The sequence below is a fragment of the Suricata suricatta genome, chromosome 4 (assembly GCF_006229205.1).
Source record: "Suricata suricatta isolate VVHF042 chromosome 4, meerkat_22Aug2017_6uvM2_HiC, whole genome shotgun sequence".
Taxonomy (NCBI): domain Eukaryota; kingdom Metazoa; phylum Chordata; class Mammalia; order Carnivora; family Herpestidae; genus Suricata; species Suricata suricatta.
The window spans coordinates 59,034,422-59,055,668 of record NC_043703.1 but is presented as its reverse complement, the minus strand read 5'-3'; the positions used below and the strand labels follow the sequence as shown (position 1 = coordinate 59,055,668).

Here is a 21,247-nt window from a genome sequence, read left to right as displayed (position 1 = left end):
CTCTCTCTCTCTCTCTCTGTCCCTCCCTTGCTTGTACTCTCTCTCCCCAAATAAAGTTAAAAAATATTCCATTGCATATAAATATATCTTCTCAGCCAAGGGGAACAGAAGCAAAAATAAACAATTGGGACTGCACCAAAATTAAAAAATTTGCACGGTGAAGGAAACCATCAACCAAGCAACAAGGAAACTTCCGAATGGAAAAAGATATTTGCAAATGATGTATCCAATTAAGGGTTAATATCCAAAACACATAAAGGACTTACACAACTCAACACCAGAAAAAAGAAACAATTTGATTTAAAAATGGGCAAAGACCTGAACAGACAATTTTCCAGAGAAGACATCCAGATGGCCAACAGACACATGAAAAGATGCTCAACATCACTCATCATCAGGGAAATGCAAATCAAAACCACACTGAGATACCACCTCACACCTGTCAGAACGGCTAGAATCAAAAATACAAGAACTAACAAGTGTTGACAAGGATGTAGAGAAAAAGGAGCCATTGTGCACTGCTGGCAGGAGTGCAGATTGGTGCAGCCACTGTGGAAAATGGTATGGAGACTCCCCAAAAAAGTAAAAATAGAAGTACCACATAATCCAGGAATTCCATGGCTAGAAAGAGGAAAATGAAAACACTAATTTGAAAAGATACCTGTACTCTGATGTTTACTGCAGCATTATTTACAATAGTCATGGTATGGAAACAACCCAAGGGTCCACCGAAGGATGAATGAACAAGGAAGACAGGGCGTGTGTATATATAAATACACAATGGAGGATTTAGAAGTCACTTTTATCAGAGGTCTTCCCACCACCCTCAAAAAAGGCAAGAATTGGGGGCGCCTGGCTGGCTCAGTCAGTTAAGCGTCTGACTTTGGCTCAGGTCATGATCTCATGGTTCGTGGGTTCGAGCCCCACATCAGGCTCTGTGCTGACAGCTCAGAGCCTGGAGCCTGCTTCGGATTCTGTATCCCCCTCTCTCTCTGACCCACCCCTGCTCACACTGTCTCTCTCTGTCTCTCAAAACTAAATAAAAAACATTAAAGTAAATAAATAAATAAAAATAAAAATAAAAGGCAAGAATTGGGGGAAATACGGACAGAATGTGAATCAGGCAAACATTACGACATTTGCATATGTCTATGTATAAAGCTGCAGGGAAATGTAACTTCCTATGCTTTTGAGGATGAAGTCATGGGCCAACAATAGTAGTCTCTCCACACACAGCTCCCTCTATGGTCTGTGGGTTCACAGCTTAGAATTGCCAGTGATTCAAAGCTCAGAAGGTGGTTCCCCAGCCCAGATCCTAAGCTATCCATGGCCCCCTATCCTCCTACTCCTGAAGAAAAGGCAAGAGGAAAGGGATCTAACAAGACTGAGCATAAGAAACAGGAAACTCTGCAGCAAGATGAATGGTACTATCCAAGCTGACAGGAAAAAAGGCGAATCAAACAAACTAGCCTAGCTATTCTCCACTTTTCTTTCCTCTGCCACAGCTCCCTCCAAGCATGCCAGACTTTCTCTCCCACGGGAGTGAGCCAGAAGAGGTATTTCATCAAATGGAACAATAAACAATTCTTTTATCCCCATCCTTATTTTGGTTTCAGAAACACGTGTACTTACTTTTATTCCCTCGCAGAGCAACCTATCTATATAGCCAAGAAATCCTAACCCTAAGTTATATATATGAATCTATTTCATAGCAAGTAAAAGAAAAATTAAGAAAGTAATTTCATATATTAGTTGATTATTTTGTTATAAACAGAAGAGAAACTTGGCAGTCAAAAAGAAGGAAATCTTGCCATTTGCAGCCACGTGGATGGAACTAGAGGGTATTATGCTAAGAGAAATCAGTCAGTCAGAGAAACAAGTATCATATGACTTCACTCATATGAGGACTTTAAGATACAAAACAGATGGACATAAGGAAAGGGAAGCAAAAATAATATAGAAACAGGGAGGGGGACAAAACATAAGAGACTCCTAAACATGGAAAACAAACAGAGGGTTACTGGAGGGGTTGTGGGAGGGGGGATGGGCTAAATTGGTGAGGGGCATTAAGAAATCTACTCCTGAAACTACTGTTGCACTATATGCTAACTCACTTGGGTATAAACTTAGAAAAAAAAGTAGAAGAGAAACTTATAAAAAAGGCTCTAAGCTCATTTTATAGGAGGCATCCTTGAGGAACAGTTTTCTAATATCCTGGTGGTTTTTCTTAAAAACAGCTCTTTCTTTAAGACTAAGTTTAAAAAGAAGACAATGATGAAAAAAGCAGGCATCTTTGCTGTGAACCTAAAACCACTCAAATAAATAAGGTTGATAAAAAAAAAAAGCAGGAACCCGCTCAGAGAGAGAGATGACCAATCACTGCTTCCCAATATTTCCCAATTTCATCTGGATATTACTGTGTGTGTCGAGCTAAACATAACTCCAAGTGTATTACGTTGGAAGTCGGAACTCACATATATTGCCAAATGAATATGCATAGCAGCCACAATAAAAGGGAATACAGACTTTGCACCTGCCAGACTATACACAGACTGCCATTGCATTTTGGCAACTGAAAGCCATTTCCAATATTCTCATGGACGCAAGTATATGAAATTTATCACCAGCAATAAACCCTTGTTCTGGAATGTCTGAGAAGAAGAAAGACAAAGCAGCTTTTCTGCCTTGGCACTTAGTAGAGACATACACAGTCACAGAAAGCAGAGGGCTTAGAAAGAAATAGAAAGCACTCTCTGGAAACAATGAGAAAAGAGGCAGAGAATGCCCCAACTTCCAGAACCATCAGAACAACATGCAGTTTCCTTTTTCCTTCGGAGTCAATAATAATACCCCCAAATTAGAATAACAGTAAAAGAAACAGAACGTTCTTTGGTGTTGGATATATGTGTGTGTTGGGGGTGTGTTGGGATGGGGGCAGTAGTAATTTATAAGACAAAGGATTAAAAAATCTGTTATATTGTATCTTATTTTAGAAGCAATATTGGTATCCATTTGCAATGAAATAAGGTTAAAACTTGAAAATCCTCAAAAGCATCTAAGAGCAAAGAGTTCCCAGTCCACACAATGTGCACTCAGTGGTAGGAAGACCATCTAATTTCTGACTAAGGACATGGGACATGTCAATGTTTTAGGAGACAAAGCAAAGGTATTAGTTCAAATTTCCCTACTATCTAAGATACACAGGTATTGATTTAAACTTGCTCAAATTATCTTTCCTTTCCCCTTGATTAAACCCTGCTCTAATGCCAAGTAAGGCTAAGGCATGGCCCAGACTCCAAACTGGGCAGACAGGCCTGTACCCTACCACACATGCATGAAGGTTGGAAAAGTTAGAGTATGTGTTTAGTTAATGGAAATGTATACACTAGTCACTTACCTGATTGAACTGACTGATTTATAAACCAAGAATGGTGTTTTTCCTTGAAAACTTTTATTTCAAACAGCTGCTGTAGACACATATTGAACAAGTAAATGGTTCCTTCCCCTGTTAAGACAAATCTGTTTTTTATTTGTAAGTTTTCACACACACACACACACACACACACACACACACACACACACACAATCAAAAGGCTGTCTAATAGTTCTGAGGAATGTTCCTAATATGAACATAAACATATGTAGAGATATTCTACACAAACTGACTCCAAGGAAAGCTTACAGCTATTATATACAGATGCTTGTTTTCCAGCTCTATAATCCTCACTGAACTTAAACCAATAAATAAAAAAGTACAAATCATTCATCTTAACCGCTACAAAGCCTCTCACTGAACCCTCCATTAGATCACGAGGGGAAGCCCATTATTAAACTACCCAAGCCTAATGGTTCAACCAGATGAACTGAGCTGGCACGTGGGCATGTGTGGCTCTGCACAGAGTGGACCCAAGAAAGGGACAGATCCTACACGCCCCACGGCCAGCTCCAAGTGAGAAAGGCAAGGGCCCTTCAATGCTTTCAAATCACAGCACTGTCAAGGACCCTGAGTCTGAATCCAAGTGTACCAAATACTAGGCGTGTGTGCTTGGGGAAGTGACGTAAACCTTTCTGGGCCTCTGTTTCCCTTTCTATAAAATAGAAGCAGCGCTGAACCTACCTCACAGGCTTTTGTAAGGAGTAGAAAGACAGAGTACATGTTAAGTTCCTAAAACAGTACTCAGCACATAGTAAATGCTCAGCAAATGTTAGCCTTTATTTTTCCACACCCAATGTAGAAAATGCAAACATTTGTTCTTCTGTTGTTTACAGACAATTTAGACAAAATGAAAATTTTATAAGATGGTTCGCTTTGTTTTGTACCTTTATCTTCATTAGATTCTTAACAACCTTTACCGCTACCTAAGACTTCTCTTGAAAAAAATTGCCCACCTCAACTTAGTCTGACATACAGTGAGGAGTGCCAGGTAACAGAGCTGACCAATTCCATTTTCAATTCAAATTCAATTTCATCTTGAAGAAAGAAAACTGGAGGAAGCCAGGAATTTTTGCCTCACTTGTGGTTTCTATTTATATGTCTTTCCATCCACAATAATAACGAGGCACTATCCATTGGCTTTCCCTTGCTTTCACTGTTCGGTATCGTACCCACCGGCACAATGCTTTAATTTGCAAAGTATTAGGTGTCTACTCAAGACCTTACAAAATTAATAACACTTTATAACATAAACTTTGTAAAATAAGTTAGTGAAAAAATAATCCCACATAATGTATTTAAGGTATATTTTAATATTTTGCCTAAAAATTAGAAAACAGAATGCACTGAATATGAAGTTAAAATAAAATTGGTTGCAATAAAACATGTATCTCCTATACAATGCTTTTAATATAGAAAACTCACCGCTTGACTGGGAGTGAATATACTGCCTTTTGGTCAGAACAAAATAAGGAAAGCACCGCTAAAAATGAAACCACTGAAAATCTTGGCATGTCAAGTAAAAACTTTCTTTTTTAACTCTGATTGTTTATTTTACTTTACAACACAAAATGAATATAAGTGGAGGCTAATGTTGGATAACTACTCTAAGAAGAGCTGGCTTCAGAAAGCTAAAGAAAATTAGTCTATTTTCAGAGAGAAACCAAACACGCTGCTTTTTTGTCCTGCATGCATTTCTGATGGGCGAATGGTCTACGGATTTAAATTACAACAAGAAAACAATGTTTAGGTCAAGCTTGTTTTGGTCCCCCAGTAAATGCCATCTTCTTACCTTTCAAAGCTACTAAGGAAGAACAAACATACAAGGTGATAAGTACATACACTTTGGGGCAGCAATGTTTAAAAGCATTAAAGTTACAGTTTTCAGACGCTGCGAGGGGGAGAGGAGGAAGGCTTACCTGAACACGGGTTAACCAGTTTGACAAACATAAGCCCACTTTTCATCTTCTTTGAAGCATCTTTTAAGTGTTCTGAAAAGAAACGATGAGTTTGTAAAATTTAAAGACATTTGCTTTCTTGCTCACCTTATTTACTTTACTTGGTTTTTCTTCCTTCCATTTATATAATTTTTCTTTGTAAACTCTTTAACTTCATTATAGGTGGACCTTCTGTGTCATACTTAGAAAGACCTTCTCTTCTTCAAGCCTATGTGAATCAACTATATTTTCTCTCAATACCTTAACATTATATCTTTAGTCTATCAGAAATATATCTGCATTTATGATAGAGAGGAGATGTAACTTTTTTTTAATAAGTTGTCCAGTTGTACCAACACTGTTTTCTGAATAACTCATTACTGAAACAATTCCTTTATGCTAAATGTTTAAAATACATTTATAAGTCTGTCTATGGATATTCTATTTTGGTCCACTAATCTGTGTCTATATTAGCATGACTACTTCAATATTTCGATTATTGTAGCTTTAAAATGCATTTTATTACCTATTGGAGTAAGTTCTCTCATTATATTTCCTCCACAATATCTAACTAAGTTTTAATTGTTTACTGAAACACAAAGACTGTGACAATTTATAACATTTTTCCAGACATTTTAAATGCACGTTCATAGAACTCATTTAGAGTTCCAAAAGGAACCACAGGGGCTCTACTAATCTCGCAGGGCAAAAGCCTACCAAAGAGCACAATGGAGAGCTTTGGGGTAAGAACCAGCATTTCAGTGTGTTTTTATTTTCTGTAGCCCACACTCCCTTCACCCCTTTTCGGATCTTCACAAACTTAAATATAGCAAGTGTGATTAGAAATCAGCTTACTCATCAATGGTTAAAATACTACTTTCTTCCAAAAATAATAGTAACATTAAATATACAAAGAAAACAACCTAATTTTGAGATTTCCAATTGCAACTAAATGGAGTCACAGGAACCTAATTTATCAATGAGCAACCAAGACAATGCCAACAACAACAACAACAAAACAACAACAACAAAATATACGAAACAATCATTGTCAAGGCATTGGGCACTGAACCCTGCAGACGGCGATCCGGAGACGCGGGGGACAAGGGCGATGTACCCCGGGAATGCGCCAGCCTGCTGCCTTGAGAGTTTCTGGTCCACGCACAGAATGGGAGGCCCCAGCCGAGCCTGGCAGACTCCCTGAGTTGAAGCCGTGGTGCCGAGAGTTCTAGAGACATCATGGCTACAGTTCACAGGGCAGCGTCCGGGAAAGGGGAGTGCTACAAAGAAAGCAAGCCCCAGAGATGTGCAGAGGTACTGCCTGAGTATTCAACAGAGTGCTGGTCAGTGTTTGCCTATGATGACACCACCTGAGGCCTAGGAGCAGAGCCACCCCATGGATTAGCGGGAACAGTACCTCACACTCACTCAGGGCTCTGAATTCTGGACAGCCTGGAAAACCTGACCATTCAGAGTACTCAAAAGGGTCCTGCCTCAACAGTGGGGAACGAATAGCCCTAGACTCAATGTTGCTGTGGTCCCAGCAAACTCATTTTAAAAGCAAGACCTAAAAGGATCAAACTGTTTCTTAAGTACCTCCACTGTGCTCCAGAATGAAGCTCAAGATTACTTATAGGAATACAAAAATATTCATCAGCCAGAAAGGTAAAATTCACAATGTCTGGCATCTAATTGAATATTACCAGCATTCAAAGAAGCAGAAAAATATGGCCCATAAAGAGAAAAATAAAGAAATCAATTATTGAGAGAGGGGTACTGATATTAGACACAGATGTTAGAATGAACAGGCGAGAGCATAAGAGCAGTATTCTTCAGGCACAAATAAATAGAAACAGTTTTTTTTTTAAGACCCAAATTAAAATAAAAAATAGACTAGATAGGATTAATGGTGGAAGAAAAGGTTAATGAACTGAAGACACAGCAACTGAAATTACATCAGAGAAAACAGAATGAAAAATAAATAGAGTATCAGTGAACTGTGGGAAAACTTCAAGCATCCACGTCACTGAAGTTCTGAAAGAGAGGATGTGGAGAGCAGAAAAAATACTTGAAGAAATTATGGCTAAATATTTTCAAATCTGATGAAAACAATAAACCCACATATCCATGAGGTTCAATAAGCCCAAAGGACAGAAAGAGGAATAAACTATACATCATAATCAATAGTTCAAAGCCAGTAATAAAGAGACAAATCTTAAAAGCAGAGAGAGGAAAAGAGGGCATTTTTTATATACAGAGGAATGAAACTAAAAACGACAGCAAATTTCTTGTTGGAAACAATGCAAGCCAAAAGACAACAGAAACATCTTTAATATACTGAAAGAAAAAATGATGATCCTAGAGAAAATACCCTTGAAAAATGAGGGTGCTAAATAGACTTTTTCAGACAGGCAAGAGCTGAAAGCAAGATCACTAACAGACCCGCACTACAAAGAATGCTTAAGACTGAAAAATGGATATGATACCAGACGAAAATACGAATCTAAATGAAATGAGGAGCGCTGTTAATGGTGACTACAGGGGTAAATCAATAGGAATTACTCTTTATTACTTAAATCTCTTTAGATCACTGACTAAACAAACAAAAAAGTTAGTGTGGGGTTTACAACATACATTCAAATAAAATATAAGACAACAATAGCATGAAGGCCAGGATGGGGGAAATGAAAGCATACTGTTGTGAGGTTTTATGCCATCTCAACCTTAAAGAAGCAGAAAGGGAGTAAAAGAAGTTACAAAGGGCAGAAGAGATAAAAAAAAAAAAAAAAAAAAAACAACACCAGCAAAATGACAGACTCAAACCTAACCCTATTAACCATCACACACGGTGTAGTAGATGTCTGTGCACCCCAATTCAAAAGGCAGAAATTTTCAGAATGGTTAAAAAAGTAAGGTAATTCTGTATGCTGCCTGTAAGAGACACACTTTAAACACACTGGATTAAAGTGAAGGAAGAAGATGTATCACCCTTACCATGTCAACACTAATTAAAACAAAGATGAAATGGCTCTGCTAATAACAGACACAGAATATTACCAGGAATAAAGAAGAACATCTCCCGGTCTGACTTATTTCACTTAGCATTATACCCTCTAGCTCCATCAAAAATGGTGATTTCATTCCTTTTTATGGCTGAGTAATATTCCATCGTATTTATGTATCATCTCTTCTTTATCCACCATCAGCTGATGGACACTAGGGCTGCTGCCATATCTTGCTATTGTAAGACTGCGAAAAACATTCAGATGCAAATATCTTCTCAAATCAGTGTTTTCATTTCTTTGAGTAAATTTCCAGTAGTGGAATTACTAGATCATATGGTAATTCTATTTTTACTTTTTTTGAGGAACCTCCATACTGTTTTCCATATGATTTCACTCATATTTAGAATTTAAAAAACAAAACAAATGGAAAAAGATAAAAAGAAACAAAAAAAACCCAGACTCTGAACGATAGATACCTGATGGTTACCAGAAGGGAAGTAGGAATGGGGGACGGGTGAGATAGGTGAAGGGGGTTAAGAGTACATATACTATGATGAGCCTTGAGTAATGTATAGAATTGTAGAATCATTGTATTGTACCCCAGAAAATAAAGTATGTATGTTAACCCTACTGGAATTAAAAAAATAATTTTTTTAAAAGCAGGTCATGTCATTTCATAATGAGAAAAGGATCAAGAGGAAATAATCTTTTTTTTCTAATTTTTTAAAATGTTTTGTTTATTTTCGTTACAAAGAGAGACAGAGCATGAGAAGGGGAGGGGCAGAGAGAGAAGGAGACACAGAACCGGAAGCAGGTTCCAGGCTCTGAGCTGTTAGCACAGAGCCTGACACGGGACTCAAACCCACGAACGTGAGATCTGACCCAAGCCGAAGCCGGAGGCTTAGCCGACTGAGCCACCCAGGTGCCCCAAGAGGAAATAATCTTAAATGTTTACGCTCACAAATACAGAGCTTCAGGATGCACAATGTAAAAGAACCCTCTGCCCCATCTTCAACCCTTGGCAACCACTAATCTGTTCTCCATCTCTACAGTTCTGTGCTTTCGAGAATGTGATATAAATGGAACCATACCGATTTAATTTTAGGAATCTTTTAAGACTTTCCTTTCTGCAACTTATAAAAATGTAAAGGATAAAGTTTAGCACTGTTAAAAACTTTTCCACAAAACTAAAACAGGTTGTGGTTTCTCTCCTTGCCCCTGCCGTTTCTCACTTTTCCAGCCTCACTTATCTCCATTATGTCTCAAGGCACAGAAAAGACGACCTCTTTCTTTCAGCAATTCACCCTTTATTTTATTTCAGTACTACAGTAAATCTTTCAGAGTTAACTTGGTGAATCATTGTTAATTTTTTTGTTTCCTTTTTTTCAATAGAAAATGCCAGTTCTACTTTTTCTTGCCAGGTCTCCTCCAGCCTTCCCATTCCTGCAGAGCTTAAAATAATTAAAATTTACAAACACCAAAAGTCCAAAAAATATATTTTTAACAACTAGACAAGGGAAGCAGTGTTTCCATTTTTCTCAGGAAGAGCACTAAGTCCGAGGATTAGGTATGGCCTAAAATGTCAAACTGTAAGAACTTTGGATTTACTGAGTACAAATAAATACTGACATTAATGTGTTCTGCTGCAAATGCCAGGGCTCTCTGAAATGTACTTTGAAAGGTATTAGTGTAGATAATGCTGACGTGTCTGTTTAGTACGGAAAAAAACTCGTCTTTTCTCACTTGTGCCAATAAAATAACATGCTGTTGGACGGAATCTTTCAACAATTCCAAGTGAGATGTATACTCAGGTCGTTTTACCTCTTTAACGACAGAATGGGTTTCAAAATTAATCTCTCCACCCTACGTCAGTCATTAATTTATTAACTATTGATTAGCAAAGCCAAAGCAGCCCCTACCCATGAGAAGCTTTTGGACTTTCCATGGAAGAGACAGATATTGAGTCATATAATCACACAAATGTAGACTCCAAATGTAACAGCTGCTAAGATGAAGAAATACATGGATTTTCAGACCTTAAGACAGAGGATACAACATAGACGAGGAGGTCTAAGGCCTTGTCTCCTGTGCCTAGCAATGGTTAAGTTCTTGGCTTTGATGTAGAAGAAGTCAAAGGAATTATGCATTCACTTCACCAGCTAAATCTCCCCTCGTCTCCTGGACCAAACTCAAGCCACAAAAGGGTTTTGGTTAATGTGCACATTTAAAAAATATTTGAATTCAGGTGCCAATATTTGAATATCAGGTGATTTTACATAAAGTGCAGACTTCAAATTAAGTATATTTTCCCTAAATGTGAAAAAAAATTACTAGGCAAAGATTTTGCCTTGTACAATAATAAAAAAAAAATCACCGGCAACAACAAACTAACTTTGTCAAACCCCAACCACCACCCTCTAGCTCCCTCTTCCCCTCTAGCACCTCGTATACCCATCTCATGGTCAGACCAGTAACAGATGCCACCTATGTCCTCACCAAACTGCATTCTCATCTGCTACATTCTGTGTACCCACAGCAGGATCTAACAAACATCAAGTGCTGAATAAATAACCATTTAGTAGTAAATACCACCCTCTTATGCAATCTTTTTTATTTTATTACCAATCTTTATTTCATCTTATTACCAATTTTCAGGTATTATCCTAGGAACGGAGGATACAGCTGTGAACAAAACAAAACCCTGGCCCTCAGAGCAAGACTGCATTCATTACGCCCCTTTAACTCCATTTTCTTTCTCTCCACCCATCTCATCAATCCCCATACCTGACCTCTCAGTCAGCTAGTGCTACAGGACGGGGGGCAGGGCCCACATCTATCAGAAGCTGGAGGCCCTGGGTGCAGAACAGAAATAAAATGCATTCCACAAATGTGAGCCACTTATAAAACTTAAAATTGGCTATGAGCCACATTAAAAATAGGTAAAATGAGTGTCAATGATTTATTTTATTTAACCTAAGGTCTTTTATAACATGTAAAAAAACATTTCACATGAAATGTTAACATGTTACCTGTTTTTTATAGATACACTTTATCAGTAGGAAAAGTTCCCTATTCCTAACTTTTTAACTGTTGTGTTTTTCTCCCCATGAAACAGTGCTATATTTTTTCAAATGTTTTTCTGTGGCTATCAAGATGGTTATGTGGCTTGAGGCTTTTATTTTATTAAAGTGATATATTGATTGATTTTGGTATGTTGAACTAACGTTGCATTCCTAGGATAAATCCCACTGGTCATGGTTCTTAATCCTTTTTACATACTCCTGGATTTGGTTTGCTAGTTGTTGAGCACTTTTACATCTATGTTTGCTAGGGATACTGAGCTGTACCTTTCAAATGCCTTTGTCTGGCTTTGGTATGAAAATAATACTGGCCTCATAGAATGAGTTGGGAAATGTTCTCTCTTTTTCCTTTTTTTTTTTCTTTTTTGGAAAGATTTATAAAGGATTCATATTAATATGTTCAATGTTGAGTGGAATTTATGTAGGATTGGGCTTTTTTTCTTTTTTCCTATGGGAAACCTTTAACTTACTAACTTAATTTATTTACTTGCTATAGTCTATTCAGATTGTCCATTTCTTCCTGAGTTGGCTTTGGTAATTTATGCCATTTTAGGGATTTGTGCATTGCATCTAAGTTATCTATTTTGTGGGCATACAGTTTTTCATAGAGTTTCCCATGGTCCTTTTTAATTTCTGTAAGATCATCAGTGATAGCCTTCTTTCATTCCTGATTTTAGTCATTTGAATCCTCTCTCTCTCTCTCTCTCTCTCTCTCTCTCTCTGGTCATTCTAACTAAGATTAGGCAATTTTGTTATCTCTTCAAATGGACCAACTTTGATTTCACTGATTTTTCTCTCTGTTGTTTTTAGATTCTCTACTTTGTTTATTTCTGCTCTAATCTTCATTTCCTTCTTTTTATTTGCTTTGGGTTTCGTTTGTTCTCCTTTTTCTAGTTTCCTGAACTGGAAGTTTAGGTTATTTGAGATCTTTCTCCTTTTTAAATATAGGCATATACAACTACATATTTTGCTCTAAACACTACCTACATTTCTTATGTTTTTGATAAACAGTGTATCATTTTCATTCATTTCATTCATTTGACCCATTGGTTATTTTAAGAATGTGTTGTTTAATGTCCACATATTTGTGAATTTCCAAAATTTCTTTCTGTTACTGCTTTCTATTTTCACTTCAGTGTTTTTGGAGAGCATATTCTGTATACTATCAATACTTTTAAATTTACTGAGGTTTGTTTTATGGCCTGTGATACGGTCTTTTCCAGAGAATGTTTCATGTTCACTTAAGGATAATATGTATTCCACAATTACTGAGTGCTCATAGATGTCTCTTAAGTCTAGTTGTTCTATAGTGTTGGTCAAGTCTTCTAGTCCCTTGATGAGCTTCCTCCTAGTTGTTTTAGCCATATTAGAAATGGGTTATTTAGATCTGCCACTATTATTATTCAATTGTGTATATCTACCTTCAATTTGATCAGTTTTTGGTTCATGGATTATGGGGCTCTGTTGTTGGGTGTATATATGTTATAATTGTTATATCTTCTTAATAGACTAACCTTATTATCATTATAAAATATCCTTTCTTGTGTCTAGCAACAATTTCTGTCTTAAAGCCTATTTTATATGATATTAGTAGAGCCATTCCAACCCTCCTTTGGTTAATGTTTGCATGGTATATCCTTTCCCATCTGTTTATTTTCAACCTATTTGTGTCTTTTACTTTAAAGTGTGTATCTTGGAGATAATATATAGTTGGATCAGCCCCCTCACTTGTGCCAATCTCTGTCTTTTAATAGAAATGTTTAATGCATTTACCTTTAATGTAATTACAGATATGGTAGGATTTATATCTGCCATTGAACTTTATTTTCTAAATGTTTTATGTTTTTGATCCTGTATTCCTCTATTACTGCCTTCTTTTGTGTTTAGTAGATATTTTCTAGGGCATTGTTTTAATTCCCTTGTCATTTCTTTTACTATTTTGGGGGGAGTTATTTTCTCAGTTGTTGTCTTGAGAATTATAATTAGCAACTTAACTTACAACAATGTAGTTCAAATGAATATTAACTTGAAAATTTTAACAGTATCTATAAACTTTCCTGTAATATATTCCTTTTCCTCCTCCTTCCTTCATGTTATTATTATGTGCCATATACCTATACCTGTGTGTACATATATACATATACATGCACAAATTATATCTTCATATATTATGAACCCATCAACCATTTTATATTTTTCACCTTATGGCGTTATATTTTAAATCAGATAGAAAAGAGTTACAAGCAAAGTAGATTTGTACTGTCTTTTGTAGTTGTCTATATTTATCTTTACCAGTGCTCTGCATTCTTTGTGTGGATTCAAGTTAACACCTTGTCTCATTTCCTTTCAATCTGAAGAATTCCCTTCATGGTTTTTGAGGGTCAAGTTTACTAGTGATGAATTCTCTCAGTTCTTCTGTATCTGAGAATCCCTTAGTTTCTCCCTCAGTTGTGAAGGATAGTTTTGCAAGATACAGAATTCTTGGTTGAGTAACTTTTGCTCTTAGCACCTTGAATATGCCATCCAACTAACTTCTGGGCTCTTTGATTTCTAACAAGAAGTCCGCTGTTCATCTTACTGAGGATCTCTATACTTGATAAATCACTTTCTCTTGGTGCTTTCAAGATTCTTTCTTTGTCATTTGACAGTTTGACTGTGCTGTGTATAGGCATGAATCTCTTTCTGTTTATCCTACTTGGAGTTTGTTGACATTCTTGGCTATGTAATGTTTTTCATGAAATTGGGTCTGACCATTCTTCAAATATTCTTTTTGCCTCTTTCTCTCTTTTCTTTCTGGGATTCCCACTATACATATGTCAGCTATGCTTGGTGGTATGCTATAGGCCTCTGAGACTATGTTCAGTTTTCTTAATCTTTTTGTCATTCTGTTCCTCAGGTTAGATAATCTTAATTGATGTATCTCCAAGTTTTGCTGATTCTTTTCTCTGCCAGCTCAAATCTGCTATTGAACCTGCTAGTGAATTTTTCATTTCAGTTATTATACTTTTCCACTCCAGAATTTATATATTCTTTTACAATATCTATCTCTCTTTATTGATGTACCCTATTTTGTGAGAGTTCATTATAATACATTCTTTTAATTTTTTAGACTAGTTTGTTTTAGTTCTTTGAATGTATTTATAATAGCCACTTAAAATCTTCACAGAATAAGTCCAACAACTGGGCCTCCTCAGGGACAGTTTCTACTGACTACTTTTATTTTCTCCTGTGTATAAACCTACTTTCCTGTGTCTTCAGGTGTTCCATACCCTTAAAACAAAAGACAAAACAAAACAAAACAAAAAACAAAAAAAGAACCTAGACATTTTAGACAATATAATAATGTCACAATTCTGGAAATCAGAATCCCCTACTCCAACTCCCTGAGATTCACTGTCATTGCTGCTTTTTGTCATCATTGTAGTTGTTGCTATTTGTTTAGTAACCTTCCTGGCCTAATCCTATAAAGTTTCCCTTGTAACCACTGATGTCTCAGTTAGTTTAGTGGTTAGCTAATGATTAGTCAGAGATGTCCGTACATGTTCTGAACAAATAAGCCTCCTAACATTTGCTGAGGAGTTCTGTATGTGTTCTGGGACATTCCTTCAACATTCAACCAATTTAAACTTCTGCCTTATCTTTTATTTACTGCTAACCTAAATGTGAGAGATCGGGGCCCTCTCAGGTCTTTCCTGGGCATGACCCAATCCAGAATATGTACTTGGCCTTTTAATTTCATAAAAGTATGTTAGAGCTTTTCAAAGTCCCTTATGGATTTCTTATCCTCATATCTTCCTTTTAAGTTTTTGGCCAGGTTCTTATCTGCCCAACTGCTATTGCCCCCCTCACAAGCTGGTATGTTAAACTCCTGCCACTGATTGTTTCTGACAAAGGCCCTGGGGACAGGGTATTTCCTGCAGAGCAAGGTCTGAGCTCCAATCAAGCTTTTCCAGGGAACGGCAAGACAGGTCAAATAGGGACAATGCTCTGGGAGTGGAATATTTTGAGAAGCTCCAACAAGGCCTGTCCCATCCAGGGGTTGCAATGCTGCTGGTTTTTACAAGTACCATGTTTGCAAGACTGTTGGTTTTCAAGGTTCCTGTAGACCTGAAGAGAGGGAGATGTGAGCAGTTCAAGTTACAATGCCACAAACCCTGCTTAATGAGATTCAGCAGTTTTTCTTGAATAAACACTTCTCAGATTGTTGGAAGACTTCGGATAATTTCAAGAGTTTTGAAAAAGTTGACTTTGGCCATGTTTGCCAATGTTTTCATTGCTTTTATGGAGGCGTGGATTTACCCCCACCAGATTTTGAAGGCTTAGCATGAGTAAAGAACTCATATTGCCATAAGACTTCTGATAAATTCTTTAGTCTATACCTGGCCTTAGGCACACAAAATTACTTGTGACTATAAATTAAAGGCTCTATAAAGGTTAGAGTTTTTTAGAATTTTCATTTAAATCTGGAAAACCCTGGGTCATCCCATGGACAATTTCCTCACCCACAAGCTTAAAAGCTCAGTCTTCCTTCTAACTTTGACCTGCATCTCCCACAGCTGAAGGGTAGCTAAATTAATTAAGGAAGGAAAAAATCTGCTCTGAGAATAAGAGGAAAGAATAAGGAAAATGAGAGTGGGAGGGTGGAGAAGCGTTCTCCTCTATTAACCTAGTTGTGACTAACGCCTCTTTCTTTGATATCAGCATAGAAAGAGCACAACATTCAGAGACAGAGAGGTCTGCAGAACCCACTTTCAGTTCCTCTTCTTGCTCAGCGGTATGAACTAGGGCACAATACTCAGCTTCTGTGTGCCTCAGTTGTTTCATTTATAAAATGGGCATAATAATAATTTTATAGGTTTGTTTTAAGCTAAAATTTATGTCAAAGTGCCTAGAACATGTAGTAAATGATTAAAAATCACTTCTCTTTCTTTCAATGACATGGAAACATTAAGAATATGTAAGGAATAATAAGATCAAAATATAAAAATCAAAAATTCTAAATACAGAATTACCTAAGGGCCTATCAATTAGCTTTTTATGAAGAGATTAAATTAGGACCAGGATATCCTTTTTTATTTTTTTTATTTTTTCGGATATCCTTTTTTAAAAGCCAGAACACATGGGGCGCCTGGGTGGCTCAGTCAGTTGACCGTCCAACTTCAGCTCAGGTCATGATCTCATGGTTTGTGAGTTTGAACTCTGCATTGTGCTCTGTGCTGACAGCTCAGAGCCTGGAGCCTGCTTTGGATTCTGTGTCTCCCCCTCTCTCTGCTCTACCTATGTCCGTGCTCTGTTTCTTTCTGTCTCTCAATAATAAATGTTAAAAAACAATTTTAAGCCAAACACAATATTCATTTTTTTGTGCAAAAATTAAGATAATACAATATATAGTAAAGTACCCAGCAGCTTTTGGAACATGGACTATATATACTCAGGAAATGTTACATGAATGTGTTGGTTGACTTTAGAAAAAGCTCAGTAAGAAATAGTGAAACAAGTTTTGATACTTAACAAGTTGAACTTCATTTAGCTAGAAAATTGACTCATATGAAACACCTTCTAAAGCTATTCTGAATAAAATAAGATTCAAACTACATTTTTTAAAGAGTAAGCTTTACATTCTTCTTCTTTTTTTTTTTTTTTTTGACTGTTTTGTCTTACATAAGAGATGACTTATGCCATGCAGGTGAAGAGTGTTTTCAGAAAAATTAAAAAATTCAGACAAATCAGAAGCAGGGAGTTGGTCTTTTGGGCCTTTTTGGACTCAGTCATATTATAAACTTCCAATTGTCTCAAGCCCTGCTAGTTTCTTATGTCTAAGCAATCACATGGCAATTTTCTTACGGTCCTTGTGTTTTCTATAAAGATCCAATTTTATGTCCCACTGGTCACCATTAGCGCTAGCAGCAAATCTTCCATCTGTTTACCATCCTGATCTAAATACCTCAACCGAAAGGCAAGGCTGATTACTACTTTCCTGACATTTGAACTTTAAAGAAAACATACCAGTGATAAAGAGACAGCTGTGTCTGATGAATGTAAAACAGCAAATACTGGCTACTATGTATTGGGCACTTACTACAAAGGAGGCAACGTCCTTGATATAAGTTACACAATGTTGTGATATTTCTATGAGGTAGGTGCTATTTTGATTCCCACTCTTTTGGGTGAAAAACTTGCCCAAAGTTAAGAAACCTGTTCAAGGTCACAGAACTATTTAGCTATGTATCGAGCCAAGATTTAAACTCAGGCAACTAAAAGTTTAAACGTTGACACTTTAAAGAAACTCTTAATCTCATATTTCACCCGTATTAACTCAGAAAACACACACTACAGCTGTGAGGCACAATAACTATTTTGTACAGCTGTTCTCTTACAATGAAGATGTCGTAGACCCATTTGTCTTCTCTTGCTGTGTCCTGTTCAGCCTTGAAGACCAGAGGGTCATCTAATCAGCTGCCCCCACTCCAATCCAGCCAGCATCCCACACTTCCAGGGGGGGCAGCAGAAGGAAAAGAGGAGGGAAGGCGCTGGGGAAAGTGTGAGAGACAAAAAGGCTGGATCAAAAAATACATAAGCAAAGGATGAGAGAAATCTGTTATGGGAAACAAGAAACATCAAGTGAGTAAAAACAGATAAAGTCAAGTTTGACCAAAGGCAAGAAAAGGAAACTGCTCTGCCTCTTCAAGAATGTAATATTCTATACATAGTTACATACACCCCCATGTATGTTTCACAGAAAACATGCATGTACACAGCATGCAACTTAACCATTATGTAATACTGAAAAGTTAGTCAGGAAGTCTTGTAGAAGCCAAAATGGAACATTATTTTTCATCTTCAGACTACATGGTATGGGTTGTACAATTGATATGAAGTTACTTATCAGCCAGTTTTTAAACCTGGCAGCTCTTTCTTATCCCTCTCTTGGTAAAGACAAGTTTCTTCATATCATTTAAAGTTCAAAGACGTGAGACAGGAGAAAGAGACACCTTTTTGCCAATTGTTCTTATGACTTGGAAGCAATGAACATTTGTGCATGACCCTGTCTGATTTTGGCACACAGCAGATAATCTCTGAGAAACAGACACCCACTGTTACACAGAGAAGGAAGAACAGACATCAAAAGCACCATTTACTTTATTTTTAGATACTGTATCAAGGCTATTCGGTTTTCTTAAGAAGATCTAATGGCGGGGGGTGGGGGGGATGAGAGTGTCACTCTCAGGCTCATGCAATACCTCGTCCTAAATAGGTTCCAGTTCATTTTCTCCAGTCATCAGCCATTGGAGCATATTCAACCCCCTTGGTTCCCTCTGGTTTGATCGTCAGGGACAGCTCCTTGGGAACATGTGGCTAGGACACTTGCAATGCGTACAAGACAAATCAGCTTAATGCTTAAGTTACTTGCCACTTCCAGAAATGCTAATTTCAGCAATAACTATAGGTCTTCCCTTCCCAAGATGGTCACCACTGCCATCAAAGAGATCTGGGTCCTTTTCCTGGCTTTGAAGCTCTCTGTTTCCTTCAATACTACAGGAGGCAAACCAAAAAAGCTAGACAGAGGCTCACACCAGGAAAAATAATTTTCAAGTAATGGGTTCCTCTAAGAATATCTTTTTAATTCTGAAGCTTTGAAGAAAAAGTAAAAAACAAAAGCTGGCCTTCACCAAGGCCATAGAAGGTAAACTTTCCAGTTTCTCAGGGTTGCCCCTATCAACAGCCATGTTTCTAGGACTGGCCTGTGTGCTGAAGAAGAAACTGATGAAAAACTTCAGGTTTTCAGGCAATTCAGAGTCACAAAGACCAACAACGCTTAGAGATGGAGCTAAGCTCTTGACATATCTGGGAAGTAGGAATATTTTGGAGATACAGAAAAGACAGGCCAGACTGGGACGTCCAATAATAACCAGGGCTGATACCAAGACAGGAGGTGTGCCTGGTCCCTGGTCATCAAACTGACAACAGAAGGAACCCCAGCCCTTTCTGATCCTCCCACCTCTCCCACGCTGGTGAGATGCCACCATTCAGTCAGCAGAGTGGCCTCTGGCATGTAGCAGGGGTCCTAGACACCTGGGGAGAGCCTGTAGTGTCTGCCATTTAATTCCTGTTGAGTGTTGGGACAGATTATCTGACTTCTCCAAGTCCTGTAAAATGGTGATAATAACGCTTGCCTTGACTACTTCCCAAGGTCAAATACATTAGCATACATCAAAGTGTACTGCAAAGGTATAGGAGCTAGATAGAAAATACAGGCCCTAGAAGATGGGCTTCCTAAAAATTACATAAACTTTGAGTAAATGAAGGAGAGTGTAAGTTACAGCCCAAGTCTACTTCTTCATACGACAAACCTCTGCCCCACCTATCCGCCATCCAGCCAAAGAGACCCCCAATAACTGGGAAACTGACACTGCTTGGCTGGGACCACCCAGCCCCCCAGTGGCACAGGCTTCTGGCCAGAGCTTAGGCACACAGGAGAGTGAGGGCAGCAGCTAGCTCTTGCGCTGCCTAGCCTCACCTTTCCTTCTTCTGGACCCCTCTGTGCTCCCTGTCTCCAACCTGGTGCTGTGGTAGAGGCTGTCCTCCCAAGGCTACAGCTCACGGGGTGAGGCCGAGGTTGCATGTGATCACAGTGGGGCCAGTCCAAAGGCAGTAAGAGAACAAGAGAAAAGTGACAGCTTCTCCCAGTAGGCACCGGGGGATTTGAGGTGTGGGTGCAGTGCGCAGCCTGTTTTCTACCAATTGGAGGAAGTTGGTTTGAGCAGAGGAAGTAAACTCTCGGGAGACAGAAGCCCCGGACCTCTAAGTGCTGCAACACCCTAGTTCCAATGTTTGTACACGCTCCACCCAGCCTCCACCCCAGCACAAGCCGACCCTTCCGAGGAATCTATGAACAAGCTAGGAAACCCCTACAGAAGTGTGAGCCAGGTTTTCTAACACAATTAGGATGAATTGCCTCACCATTAGACGCATGGTAGTTTCTATACTAAGGCAGACTCATGGTCTACTCACACCGGCATCCTATTTATGGTAAGCACACCAACGGATGTTTGCAGGAGGCCATGGTTGTCCTAAAAACTTCAACCTCAAATGGCTTTCAAAGAATTCCTGTTTGCCATTGTGGCCATTACGGTTCTATGAATGTATGTTCACCTCTTTTGCATCTATCTGAATTTTCAGTCTTCACCCACTCTCAAAGATAATCCATTCAAAATATGAAGTCTATGCTGTGAAGCAATACTTTTTTTTTTTTATTGTTTTTGAGAGAGAAAGGGAGAGAGAATGAGCAGGGAAGAGGCAGAGAGAGGCTCCACATGGACAGCACAGAGCCTGATGCAGGGATAAACTATGAGATCGTGACCTGAGCCAAAATCAGGAGTCAGGCACTTAACTGAGCCACCCAGGCGCCCCAAAGCAAAACTTATTTGGAATATTTGTTACAATAGAAATAAATTCAGGGGTGCCTGGGTGGCTCAGTTGGTTAAGCGTCGACTTCAGCTCAGTTCATGATCTCTCAGTTCGTGAGTTTGAACCCTGCATCAGGTTCTGTGCTGACAGCTCGGAACCTAGAGCCTGCTTCTGATTCTGTCTCTCTGTCTCTCTGTCTCTGTCTCTGTCTCTCTCTCTCTCTCTGCCCCTTCATGGATCACGCTGTCTCTCTCCCTCTCTCTCTCTCTCAAAAATCAATAAACATTAAACAAAAATTTTTTAAAAATAAATTCATCGTATAAGTAGAAAGATTAGTGAAATAAAGGTAAAAATAGAAAAATGAGAAAAAAAGGAAGAACATTG

General features: G+C 38.2%; 1 protein-coding gene across 1 annotated transcript in view; it reads right to left on the bottom strand.

Moving 5' to 3' along the window:
* RNASEH2B (ribonuclease H2 subunit B) overlaps positions 1 to 20,428 on the bottom strand; it is a 48,382-nt gene extending 27,954 nt beyond the window's left edge. The window contains exons 1-5 of the mRNA XM_029938465.1: positions 20,417 to 20,428; positions 19,974 to 20,046; positions 5,353 to 5,424; positions 3,398 to 3,505; positions 599 to 621 (exon numbers count right to left, since the gene is read on the bottom strand). Coding sequence (XP_029794325.1) covers positions 599 to 621; positions 3,398 to 3,505; positions 5,353 to 5,424; positions 19,974 to 20,046; positions 20,417 to 20,428 — 288 coding nt within the window. The remainder of the gene's footprint in view (positions 1 to 598; positions 622 to 3,397; positions 3,506 to 5,352; positions 5,425 to 19,973; positions 20,047 to 20,416) is intronic.
* Between the last annotated feature and the right edge of the window lie 819 nt (positions 20,429 to 21,247).